General features: G+C 38.0%; 2 protein-coding genes across 3 annotated transcripts in view; one reads left to right on the top strand and one right to left on the bottom strand.

Annotated features, from left to right (window-relative positions):
- The window catches only part of LOC119722855 (glycerol-3-phosphate dehydrogenase, mitochondrial-like), a 37,148-nt gene extending 28,982 nt beyond the window's left edge, over window positions 1-8,166 (top strand). For both annotated transcript variants that reach the window (XM_038193237.1, XM_038193236.1), the window contains exons 12-16: window positions 109-267; window positions 707-892; window positions 1,609-1,707; window positions 2,332-2,434; window positions 7,395-8,166. In XM_038193237.1, coding sequence (XP_038049165.1) covers window positions 109-267; window positions 707-892; window positions 1,609-1,707; window positions 2,332-2,434; window positions 7,395-7,414 — 567 coding nt within the window. In that variant the 3' untranslated portion in view covers window positions 7,415-8,166. The remainder of the gene's footprint in view (window positions 1-108; window positions 268-706; window positions 893-1,608; window positions 1,708-2,331; window positions 2,435-7,394) is intronic.
- Window positions 8,167-8,724: 558 nt separating this feature from the next.
- Window positions 8,725-11,966, bottom strand: LOC119722856 (protein transport protein Sec61 subunit beta-like). Its single transcript, XM_038193238.1, has 4 exons — window positions 11,861-11,966; window positions 10,823-10,926; window positions 10,366-10,479; window positions 8,725-9,913 (listed from the first exon to the last, which is right to left on the bottom strand). The coding sequence occupies exons 1-4, from the start codon at window positions 11,861-11,863 to the stop codon at window positions 9,826-9,828; spliced, it is 309 nt and encodes a 102-aa protein (XP_038049166.1). The 5' UTR covers window positions 11,864-11,966; the 3' UTR covers window positions 8,725-9,825.
- Between the last annotated feature and the right edge of the window lie 1,548 nt (window positions 11,967-13,514).

Consider the following 13,514-nt stretch of genomic DNA (forward strand, 5'->3'; position numbering starts at 1 on the left):
AGGCTTGTCATTTTGACAAGTGTTGCAGATTGCAGTTTGAGCAGGGTTTTAGCCAAAGTCAGAGGGTTTAGGTTATAGCAACTCTTTATCATTGTTATTTATTTTAAGGTTACCTACGCAGTCAAGGAGTACGCCTGCACAGCCATTGATGTTCTTGCTCGGAGGACGCGGTTGGCTTTCCTCAACGTGATGGCAGCAGAAGAGGCTTTACCCCGCATCATTGAGATCATGGCTAAGGAGCTGGGCTGGAGCGCTGCAACACAAAAGGTAGTCAAACAAAGTCACAGATAACGCTAATAATTTACCACCTTGGCAGTATGCAAATTTTTGTGCTAATTTTTACGTAAGTTATGGACTATCAAGGTTGATAAAAGAAACTCACATCTTTGTTTTCGAGGTAAATGAATTGCAATTTTACCTATAAAAAACTTTTACAGTTGCAGCACGATTCCGAAGAAAGTCAGAAAATTTATTTCCAAAATGGCAGGTGGAGGTGATTTAATGAATTCTTTGTGATCGAACGGAAGTCAGACACAGACTTTGTAAAAGCTGGTATTATCCTCGTCGATTTCCGTGAATTCAATCGTAAAATTATTGCGCAGCTCCGCAACAGATTTGTTGCGTAGACTCTACGCATGGATGAGCTACGCATTGTTTTGTGAAATTGGCTGCTGTTTTGTAAACCGAATGCAATTTTTCATTTTAGCTTGAACTAGAGAAAGCCGTGCGGTTCCTGAACGTGGAGATGGGCTACAACTGCCACTCCTCTCTCATGAAGGTCCCCATTCAGTTCGGTAAGGAAGAGGTCGCCAAATACACCAAGCGATTCCATCTCCTGGACAAGGACAGTAAGGGTTACATCACTCCCATCGACATGCGCAACTTCCTATCTGTAAGTCGACTCTTGTAATCTTGAACATCCCAAATCCTTCAAAATCTGCCAGGTTTTGTAGGATTTTATAGGATTCATGAAGGAGGATTTTGCACAGTACTTATTAGGGTACATCACCATCTTCAATTTGCCCATTTTCCTATTCTGATACAACCATCCCGGATCCTACAAAATCTGAAAGGTTTTGTAGGATTTTATAGGATTCATGAAGGAGGATTTTGCACAGTACTTATTAGGGTACATCACCCCCTTCAATTTACCCATTTTCCTATTCTGATGCAACCATCCCAGATCCTACAAAATCTGAAAGGTTTTGCAGGATTTATAGGATTTAGTAAGGAGGAGTTTGTCAAATTCACCCAGCGTGGTTCGTGTTCACAGTGCCATTGCAAAAACAAAACAAAATTCTCGTGAGTTGACATTCGATTGTTGTGATTGTTGTGTTTACTGCTGTTTGTTTCCGTGATTTTTACATCAAAATCCAAAGAATCCAAGACAGAGGTATAACAAAACAATTGTTGACTGCTGTGATGTGGGATATGACGTTTTGAACACCCACCTCGGGTTGCTATGCGTCCCTCGGGCGTTCAAAACGTCATATCCCACATCACAGCAGTCAACATTTGTTAATTGTTGATTCCCCGCCATGGAAACTTCACGTCCTATACATTTATCATCTGTTTTATACATGTATTTCTAAATGATTTTGCCTGCAGAGTGTCGGTGAGACGATAACTGAAGACCAGCTACGTGACATGCTGCATGAGGTAGACTGCAATAAGAATGGACGCGTTGAGCTGGACGAGTTCCTGCAGGTAATGTTCCAAGGGTCAAGGAACTACTAAGCACAGAAATAAGCTTAGCACAGAAATAGGTTACCAGCCAACACGTATAATGTAGGCCTGCATTGTGACTGGTTCCCTGCAGGTTGTTGCTTAACTCAGAAATTTTACTTAGAAAATCCTTGAAATTGGTCACAATGATAATTATTAAGATAGAAAGTTTTAGTGGTTTAAAAAAAATATTTTGAATAATTCTATAATTCTGTGCTTGTTTCTCGGTTTATTTCATTGCTTGATATTTTTGGGCTCCATAGAGTGCGAGAGTCTTGCAGGCCACATTCACTTTTTCTGTGAACGTCTCGGTACCAAACACTGACTAGTCTAGTCACAGAATACCTTGTGTGAATTTACCCGCTTGTTATCTGCATGATCGTTTGAATGGAAGTTGAGGTCAACTATGTTAATTTGATAATAGTCGTCAATTCACAATATTAAAAGACATCCAGCATATCTAACAAAAATGTTTGAAAAAAAAATTTCATACAGTTGTAGCGAATAACATTGATTAAGAGTTAAAGACCAAAAACCTTGTTCAGAGATTTGTCACTTTTCTTGTTGCGATTGATTTTTCCAACTTGTTTTTTATTGCACCTACAGCTCATGAGTGCTATCAAGACCGGTGCCATGGCCAACGTTCGGCTCGAGATCGCCCTGAAAATGGGAGACCGTAAAGTCATCCCAACGGATCGCAGCGGTGGGGGTGTGTAAAACCACGTTGAGATTGCATTTTAAGGGTCGCTGGTATATGCTTAGGTTGCTCTGTGCCTCAAGATGCTGTTTTTTATTCTTTCTAAATGAGCAGATTTGATACGCCAAACTAGAGCTGGTTTTATTCTGTCAGTCTCACACCGAATCTTCTATCTTGTCTTGTAGACACGCAAAACCTGCAAACTATAAAACTGAGATTTTGGAGGATTGATGAGGCTGAATGACAAAAAAAACTGTCTGTTGATATTTGGATGATGCATTGTGTCGAGTTTGTAGGCTGTACCCTGCAATGTTTATGTTCAGTCATTCACAATTGGTCCCTGCATTATGCTCGATGTCATCCGCACTGCTGTTGAATGTCATCGGCACTGCCTCAACTCTTAACAGCGATTGTTGGAGGATTTTGAAGGATTGAAGCAATTCGCCCTTCCACTGAATAAATTCAAGAAATAACGCATGATTCTGGAGGATTGCGGCTGAATCCAATTTTGCATGGTGGCAATTGGAGGATTTTGCAGGATTGAGGATGGATCCTTATCCAGAAGGGCCTAGGGGGTTAGGGTTAACCCTAGACCCTCCTTCTGTTTGAAGAGCTACAGCTACTTAAACAAAAAAAACAATTCAATGCACTTCCCAGGCACTGCCATAATACACATTTGACTAGTCAACTTATCACAATCATCATAAAAGAAGTCAACAGCTGGCATATCGATTACCTGCAGTCAAAGTATGCTGTATGTAATAACCCTCCTGCTGTCTGAACAGTCACAGACAGTCAAAATCAATCCTGTTCCCCTGCCATGCCTTTATACACAGGCCAGTCACCAACAGTCGGATCGTATTTCCTGTGACAGTCAAATTCCATCAACAGACAAAAGCAGGTGACTGGTAGGCACAGCTGGCTTATCAATCTCCTGCAGTCAAGTAACATTAAACAGTCACAGCCAGTCAATGGTGCTTTATGTGGACACAGAGTTTGTAACAAATAAAAACAGTCAATTGGTTTTGGATTGCCAAGATGGCCGTGTTCAATTTGTCAGCAAGAATAGTAGAATTTAATGGTAGAGTAGACCATATGTCCGATGATTGGTACATTTTTTTTTTTTTAAAGCTACAGTCCATCATTTGTAATTTGTGAATTTTGTTCTTTTAAAGCAACAAAAGAATTTAAAATCTAATGAAGGATACTGAGCAACTAACCTGATGAAGTTTCAGCTAAGCGTCAGCTGTACATTCCGAGAAAAACAGCATTCTAAGATCTCAATTTCAAATCAAAAGTTACTGAATCATGTTTTGAATTGTTTTGAATTGCAGCTATACGCTACGTCGCGCACTGATCCGACGAATTATAACAACCGCGCACGCGTGTCCGTCGTTCCAATACTTGTGCGCGCTGCGCTGAATAACAAAACGAACTACTAATTTAAATTTTCCTACGGTGCTTCTTAAGAATCACCGTTGGAAATGCCTTCTTTCGTTGATTACTTCAAAATGACAGCTTCCCAGAAAGAATAATTTCACAGGGAGTTTAGTTCCCTTACTATCTTTCAACCAAGTTTGTTTTTCAACAATAATTACGCCAGTTACTTTTCGGATGGCTGCAAATGATGGACTCTAGCTTTAAACAACAAAAGTGCCCAAATCTAAAGACGGCCTGATAAAGCGTCAGCTCTGTGAATGCTGTATATTGCGAGAAATCACAAAATTCTGGATCTCGATTTCGATTCAAAAGTTGCCGAGTCATGACACAATCCTGAAATCAGCATTCGGGACGTGATTCTCATTCAGGCGACACGTGCGCACATGTGCGTCGTGTCAACGCGCTTGCACCCATTCAAGGATTTGCCCAATTACAAACCAACTGCCAACGGAAATTTCCAAAAATGTGTCACTTGACACATCTTTGGGAATGACCTTCTTTTATTGTTTTCTTCAAAATGACAGCATGCCAGAAGGAATCATTTCACAGGGAGTTTAGTGTCATTACTATCTGTAATAAACCAAGTAAGCTTTTTAACAATATAATTTGGTCGATTACTTTTTGGATAGATGCAAATGGTCACTCTACCTGTAAGTCGAACCAACCAATTTTGCTGGGTTGGTGGTTTACTTTAGGGTTTTAAGATTTGAAATTCCAGTCTTCTTAAAGAATTCTCCCAGTTGGACATTTCGGTACCACAAATTTTAAAAGAATGGTTCATTCATTAAACCGAAGAACGATCATAATATTCTTTTCTGGTAAAATCTGCTTTGTGAAAAAGTTTAGAGGGTCAGGGATATCCCTCGAAACTTTTAGAGGGACTTACTATATCTATAGACCTTACTCACGAGGAAGTCAATTTTGATCTTGATCCTTGAATCTATTTTATAAATTGTAAACTGTTGAATGGGATGGCGCCAGACTATTTTATGATTGGAGTGCGTTCCAAGCCTCACGTTCAATTTTTTTGTGGCTTAAAACATTAGGGTTTGTTTAATTACAAATGTTAAATTATTCATCAGAGCAGACTGGTATTAATTTATAATGAACTTTTATTTCATTGCTTTCATTTCTACTCGCCGAGTTCCAAAACCAAAGATTTTTCCTCGCTTTCAATTTAATATGGCCGACTCGTGAATAAAATCTATATAAATTAGAATATATGTACTACACTTTCCTACACTACTTTTTATTTTAATTCTGAACCTCTTTTTATTTTAATTTAGAACCAGTTTTACCTTTTATGAAAACCACTAGATGTGATAATGCTTTTCCTTATTTGGGGTTTCGGTAGACTTATTTGTACTTCCTAGAAAAAGATATCGGTCGCGGAGAGTTTCATGATTGCTGTGAATATTGAAGTACTAACAAAATACTTATCCAACAAGATATTTTCTACAACAGGATTGTACTTGTATGAGTATTGGGGGACTGCTGTTAAATTTGTAAACATTGCTGCATTACGAAGCTTAGAAAATATATACTTTAAATATATTTAAATATTTAAACCATAATGAAACTGTAAAATATACTTTAAATCGAGAGATTGTTCAGTTGCATAATGAGATACAGAGTTCATGCACATACTAGATGCATAATGATTTACAACAGTCAAATATTTGCAAAAACGAATTCATCTTGAAGATTTGTGTTATTTAAAATGTAAATGAGTAAAAAAGGAAAAACAGAATAATCAAAATGACAGCCCTCACCATCCTTGAAATATTTGGTATTGAAATGTCATCAAAACATCTGATTTAGTTAAAATACTACTGAAGTGTGACTTCAACATGCGATCGTTTGAAAGTCATACAAGCACTCTACAATTTGAATGCACAGTCAACGAATTTACCTTTCAAACCATGATTTGGCAGTCAACCAATGTACATCTCAAAACCCTTATTTAGCAGGCAATCAATTTACATCTCAAAACCTTATTATTTGGCGGTCAACCAATTTATGTGTCAAACCCTTATTTGGCAGTCAGCCAATTCACCTTCCAAACTCTTATTTGGCAGTCAACCAATTTACCTTTCAATCCTTATTTGGCAGTCAGCCAATTCACCTTCCAAACTCTTATTTGGCAGTCAACCAATTTACCTTTCAACCCTTATTTGGCAGTCGGCCAATTCACCTTCCAAACTCTTATTTGGCAGTCAACCAATTTACCTTTCAACTCTTATTTGGCAGTCAGCCAATTCACCTTCCAAACTCTTATTTGGCAGTCAACCAATTTACCTTTCAACTCTTATTTGGCAGTCAACCAATTAACCTTTCAACCCTTATTTGGCAGTCAGCCAATTCACCTTCCAAACTCTTATTTGGCAGTCAGCCAATTCACCTTCCAAACTCTTATTTGGCAGTCAACCAATTAACCTTTCAACCCTTATTTGGCAGTCAACCAATTAACCTTTCAACCCTTATTTGGCAGTCAGCCAATTCACCTTCCAAACTGTTATTTGGCAGTCAGCCAATTCACCTTCCAAACTCTTATTTGGCAGTCAACCAATTAACCTTTCAACCCTTATTTGGCAGTCAGCCAATTCACCTTCCAAACTCTTATTTGGCAGTCAACCAATTTACCTTTCAACCCTTATTTGGCAGTCAACCAATTTACCTTTTGTTCTGGAATACTTGTATCATTTTTCATAACTGTTTTATTGTTATTGAAAAGATAGATATATCGAAATACAAGCATTTATAGAAATGTATGTTTTGTACATTATATCATAGGATCTAATCTGGATAGAACATAATTTTATTTCTTCAATGATATTTCTTCTGTTTGTTTTACAGTTTTTTTTTTTTTTTTTGATTGGTTGCAATTTTGAAGCCAGTCAAATGTTTAGTTGTTTTGGGTTGTTTGTTTGTTTGTTTGTTTGTTTGTTTTTCCTTTGGTGGCACAGCAAGCAACAGAAACCTTAGAACTGAAGACTGAAAATATGCATTTGTGTTGTATTGACCTGTAAAGCAACTTGCATAGATTCAAAATAGACAAATGACAAAAGCAAGACAAACTAAAATGGCGTGTAATAACTAAAATTAGGCAATGGGCATTTTCATTTTAATCATCTTAATGTTTGCAAGTTTGTCGTCTTTGGGTGATGAGTGTTCTAGTTGTTGCCACAATACTGATTCCTAATAAATGCCAAATGTTTTATTTGAATTCTAAATTTGACCAAGTCACTTATTAAAATAGGTTAATTTTATCCAATTTCAAATTTTGTCTCTAAATAATCGTTATTAACAGTGAAAAGTTATGCCTTAAACATTATCACATCCTTATTAATGTCTTAGCTTTATTTTCATGTTTGTTTTAATTTAAAAAGCAAAAGTGGTTTCCTTATTTGGAAACCAGTCATGCAAAGATACAGTGGCCTAGTCACATGTTTGAGCTTACGAACCTTGTAAAGATATAAGCAACATTTTGAGGCCCGAAATAAGTTCTTTCTTTTCATTTGTTAATTTGCAGAGAGCAATTGGGATCCGTAGCACAATTTGTGGGCAGGGCTTAAAGTGGGCGGGAAGAGGGAGGGAGGCACACCAAAACTACCTGAAATTACTTTTAGACAATTTGAAAATACTGAATGTTGCGTACTTGTTCACATTTTTCAAATTACATAATACATGTAAATACAAGTACATGTAGTTGCAAGAACTAATATGAATTTACTATCGCACATCAAGCTATAATTTTCTATTATAAAAGGGTTGTAACATTTAAATGTACAGTTATTACTGTAAGAGTACTTTTTCCTATTTTGTATCATGTTCACAGCATTAAAAAATGTAGAATTCTTACTAAGAGTAACTAAATGGAATTTTGGATGAACATTTCCAGGATACATCAATCGTGTGCACGATCTTTATGTTGTTTAAGGTTGTCTTTGCACTATGCACATGATGCATGCCCGCACGTCCCATTCTTTTCGCAAATAATCCTTACTTTAATTTCTTTGAAGGAAAAAAGGCAAACGTGAAAGCTTTTTGTTTGTTTGTTTTTCTTTATCTCTTCCTCAAAACACTGATGCACTATCTAAACTGTTTATTTTTTGTTTCATTTTGAATTTACACAAGGTTGTGTTTGCCATTTTCATCTCTCAATTTCTAACATTTCTATTCACTGTAATTATGTATATTCACTGTATTTCTTAAACAAGCACAAAGTTGATAACAAATAAAGCCAGTCTTACTGAACTAACACTAACAGTACACCAGCCTTTCTGTTGATGTTTCTGTTTTGACATTTTGTCTTATTATTATATGACTTCTCACTAACATTTTGTCTGCACCCCCCCCCCCCCCCCTTCACTCTTTTTAACCCAAAGTGCAAAAGTTGTCAAATTGACCCCTGGAAATTTCAAGACTTCGGCACCATTTTTCCCCTGTTATTTCATTTCTGTTCCTTAGGATTTTACTAGCATTCTCAACAAACACATTTTCAAGTAAAAATGAGGCAAAATCTTGCATAGTATATTTCGATGCTAAGAGTGAGTGCGGTGCGTCATCCAGTTTATTTATTGAATGTGCACGGTATGTTTTATTTGTATATTTCCTCAAAATATGCCCCCCCCCCCCAGAAATTAAAATTTTTTCGCCATATCTTCGGGTAAAGCTGCCAGAGTAAACTACAGAAAATATCACCAGAAAATGACACTATGCACTTATGCCATGCATGAATTGCCAATCGTTTCTACACCGCGTGTTTTGTAATGCAGAAATGTGCATGTATAATAAGCAATAGCTGCACTGCATGCACTCCAGTACTATGTAAGGATGTACACTCTCTGAACATCACTTGATTTCAAGTTTTTAACATTTCGTATTTTATTAAAATTCACTGTCGTAATGCCAAAGTACATGTACAATATTTAGGTGTATGGTTAGAATGCTATATTTGTGACATTCCAAAAAGAAAATGCACAAAAATTTACTGCAAAATAATAATTTGTCAGTTTGTTAAACTTCCCCGTTGATAAAATAGACTTTTGCGTTAGGGCGGAGTTAGAGGGCAATGTTTTTGTGTTGCTTAGATAGGAACAAGTAAACCGTTTGTGCACTCATTGTTACTAAATCAAAATAACAAAGAACGTTTTTTGAGGTACCTTCAACGTGTTGGGTCTATTGTGCAGTTATACTTACGTAACCACTAATAATCAAACTTCTGTTTTAGTTCAATAAATACAGAATGCATTACAAGGAAAGCATTGAAATCCTTTTGAATAGCTAAGTAGGCATGTCCATCACAAGTCGGTCACAAGTCAAATGAACCAACAAAGGTATTCCTTTGTTACTGTTCATCCACCGTTAGTTTTGACCGGACTTGTAAATTGACTTGCGACCGCTCTTGTGATGGGATCAACTACGGCACCGACATGTTTGACAAGATGAAGTACATGCACAGCACACATTTTTATTTTACAATAATTTCCCATAATTTCTTGATCTTTTACCCTATTCCCCACGAAAAGTGTCACCAAATTTGACAAGCACAGTTTAAACTGCCCTGTTGTGTAGCTAGTACATTGACAAGGGAAAACACAAAATGACCAAGTAATTAAAACATATTTCATTTATCCAAACAAAATTGAAAAAGAAAAAAAAAATCAAAGAGGTCAATGTTACCATGAAACTCATCACAGATGACAAAAAAAAAAAATTGAAGGGAACTTTTAAAACAAAATGAGTCCAAACAAAATAAAATAGTAGGAAAATCAGAAAAGTCGTGTTTTCAAAACATTCCATATAACAACGTAAGCAAGTCCTGATTCGTGGTGTAAAACTGGCGACATGTCCACACAAATGCAAAGGATCTTCGTGGCTTAGTTCGTGATATGGAAACTTTGGAATTCCTCGACGACTTTTGATTGGTCGGTTGAGTTGAGTGGTCCCGGAATGCGTGTTTAAGCTCGTGTGTATTTGCCCCATATGTGCAGCATGAACACTGATGCGATGAAGATGAGGCTCATGACTAGAACAGGAACTGGACCCCTGCAAAGTGAACGAGAAACAATAACACATTGTTTAACCCATTGGCACTAGTATTACATTGTATAACAATGTATTACATTGTATCACATTGTATCACATTGTATTACATTGTATCACATTGTATTACATTGTATCACATTGTATCACATTGTATTACATTGTATTACACTGTATCACACTGTATTACACTGTATCACATTGTATTACACTGTATCACATTGAATCTATTGTCTGCTGAATCCCTACAACCATACAGTGCTGTGGCAGTTAATTTGTTGGACGGTTTCAAGCAGTACAGGCACTAATATGTTAAAGGTTTACTGGCATGCCACAACAAAGTAGTTCTAAACTTCACAGATTTGTCACATCCCAAAGACCCTTTGTGGGTGAGTTGCCGTATCTTTGAACTCTTCTTTTTAAATTCTAATTACTAGTCTTGTACCCCGACTTACACTTTAAGGCCAGGTGAGTCTTCAGTGTAGAATCTCCACATGCCACCTCCGCTTGCACCAGTGCCTCCCCCAGCTACTGATCGACTTGTCCTGCCGGATGTGCTTGCGCCTTTCCTAAAATAGACAGAAGGGTTCAAAAATAAAATTATGATCAGGATTTGTGATTTCATAATGGTCACAAGCATGTCAACACTCACTGCTGTAAGGGACAGAATCTCAGTCAATCACAAGTCATCACAAGTCAATCAAAAGTCATCACAAACCAATCACAAATCATCACAAGTCAATTACAAGTTAAACACTTTTCAGATCATAAACATACAACAGTTGTGAAGTTACATGGGATAGAAAGCATTGACGTCCATGTGCAGCAGGATTCTGAATCTGATGAAGGAATATCAATGGGTCCTGATGAGTTTAACTTGGGGGGGGGGGGGGGGGGAGGGGGGCATGCTACCTTTGTCTGACTTGTCCACTGCCTGACGCTCCCCTGGCGCTGACTTGCTTGGAGGAAGGGGAGCGACTTCCTCCCACTGATGTCGCTGATTGAGACGGCCCAGGCTGTCAAATAAACGCAGAAACATTTCCTTTCACAGCTGTCTGCTTGTTCAGTGTAATAGTTTTTTCTTTGAATGACTAATTACATGTAGCCTACGTCATACCATGAAGGAAGGAATTCCTTCCTCCATGGTCATACCAGCATATTGAGTAATTTTCTAACAGACGGCATATATCAACAATCGTGACAGCAGAAAAAGTAATGAGCGTGAAGCAACATAACTATCAGTTGCAAGCAGTCATTGTATTGGTCATCATGGAAAGAGTGCAGTATTTTGACGCAAGCCAATGTGTGGCAGCCATGAAATTGTTGTGAAGTATTTGGTAATTGTGTAGTTTGACACCTCCATTTTTGACAACTTCCGTTCAAAAATGACTTTTGCAGCCTCATGCAATCTTTATTCTTCAGATTACAAATACTACAGAATACTACGTGTGTTGTGCACACTTGTATGGAAAGAAATGCATACTACAGGTTACTAGTACTACTCAGTAGTATTTTGTAGCTTTAGGAGAGGTAAGGGTTAACTCATATTTTTTGTAATTTTGATATTGAACAAAATGTGACTTTCTTAGTCTTACCTTTTTGGGGCACTCAGAATTAGTCACTGGTCAGAATGGATGCGGGTCCTAAACTACATGATTACCAAGTATTAAACAAAATTGGAAATAGCTCTCGGCCACAGAGTCATTTTTGTTAAAACATGACCGACCATCTTTTGTAAGCACTGAATTGGTGCGCACATCACACTTGGCTACATTACCCCATGTGGAAGGTGACTGTCCGGAAATTGGGCAGTCACAGGGAACAACCTATATCTCAAGTTTCTTTGAACTACAGTTAATGTACTCCTTGCGATTGCTCAGCTTAACCTCTTGGATTAAGATTCTGTACAAAAACGCTCGGAATAAAATATCTGAAAGCTTAATTCCATACCATTTTTGAGCAGCTGTTGACGCTTAGATCCCAAAGTTGGTTGTCCCAGAAAATGATGTCGTGTCAATCAGGTGACTGGTTCCCTATTTATGCGTTTAGAATTTCATTGGGGTGTCTGGGAGCCAACGAAAACATATCGTGACCTCTCCAAATGGTGGCGCTATTTCACTTTCACGGTGGCACTTTGGTGGGCGTTACTATAATCGTATTCCGGGGGGGGGGGGGTGCAAATAAAACAGGAATTATATCCAAAGAAAAATCAGGCGCGGTTCTACTTCTCTAGAGCCTTAATTTTAGGGGGCTAGCAGCGGTGGATCCAGAAATTTGTGGGTTTTTTTTTTTTGGGGGGGGGGGGCCTAGCGGGACTACATTTTTTTAAACGGCCCCCTCCCCCACTTTTTAAAGTGGGATGGGGGAGGGGGGATATCATATCGTTTGTCCCGCCCCCACTCTTTTCGCCACCGAATAGTAATGTTAGCCTACATGCATTCGATTCTATAGCTCAGAACATAACTGATTCAGTGATTCCAAATTCGATAATGATGTTTAAATGATAATCTTTTGCCTAAACAAAAAATTGCTTAAAGTGGTCAAAAATTGCCTCAGATCGCACCACAGAGCGTCTAGAATCCGAAATTGATCGGGGCCCTTGGGACCTGCAGAACGCGTCATGGGCGTCGCCAGGATTTTTTCTAGAGGGGGGCAAAAAATAATTTTGGCCAAAAATGCTTGCATTTCTCAACATATTCTCGATTTATCAGTTTTAGAGGGGGGCAGGGACATGTTGGCCCCCCCCCCAACTCATTAAATTTACACCACTTTGTCTTCGTGCCTCTTTTTCTTTTCTTTTTTCTCTTTTTTTTCTTTTCTTCTTCTTCTTTTTTTTGGGCTTTTCCAGGGGGGGGGGGCAAGTGCCCCCCCCCCCTTGCCCCCTCCTCGCTACGCCCATGGAACGCGTACTGGGCTAGCTTCGCATATGCATTTAAAAAGTGACTCGAATTCGAATTTAATTTTTCGTGATTTGTACACTGTATTTCCTTAAATCATATTAAATTTATTCTTCAATGGTTCCCGTCCATTTGCAAACCATTTGTGTCCTGGATCCCCAAGCTATTGTTTAACGAAATTATTTCAATTCAGTGCACTGTGTTCTTCTTGAGTAATGGTCTCCACAAAGTGTGTTTTATAATGCCCACTACGTTTGGGCAGATCATGATCCGCGTGTGGTGGTGACCAGTATTTGTGTAGCGCGCCCTCTGTTGGAAGAAATTGATGTTGGTAAAATGTACAGGAGTGCTCTTACCATTACACACTGTCGTTTTTGTTCTTGTTGTATCATTTTTTTTCTTGAACGGTTTCTGTCGAATTTCACATATAGTGTCTCGTATATCACAATCAAGTATGGGACGCAATTTCAAATCAGTGCACTGTGTTGTTCTTGAGTTATCGTCTCCACAAAGAGTGCTTTACTTTTGTTCCATTAAAAGTGTCTCGAATTCGAATTGAATTTTTCGTGATAAGTACACTGTATTCCCCTAAATCATATTAAATTTATTCTTCAATGGTTCCCGTCGATTTTCAAACCATTTGTGTTCTATATTTCAAACAATTATTGAACGAAATTTCAATTCAGTGCACTGTGTTGTTCTTGAGT

The sequence above is a fragment of the Patiria miniata genome, unplaced genomic scaffold (assembly GCF_015706575.1).
Source record: "Patiria miniata isolate m_02_andy unplaced genomic scaffold, ASM1570657v1 HiC_scaffold_16, whole genome shotgun sequence".
Taxonomy (NCBI): domain Eukaryota; kingdom Metazoa; phylum Echinodermata; class Asteroidea; order Valvatida; family Asterinidae; genus Patiria; species Patiria miniata.

Bases quoted from the DNA above. Each gene is read 5' to 3' on its own strand.
- LOC119722856 (XM_038193238.1), bottom strand. The intron at 10,480-10,822 runs GTAGCATGCCCC...TGTCTATTTTAG, and splicing joins AGTGGACAAGTCAGACAAAG to GAAAGGCGCAAGCACATCCG. The intron at 9,914-10,365 runs GTAAGTCGGGGT...TTCACTTTGCAG, and splicing joins GACTCACCTGGCCTTAAAGT to GGGTCCAGTTCCTGTTCTAG.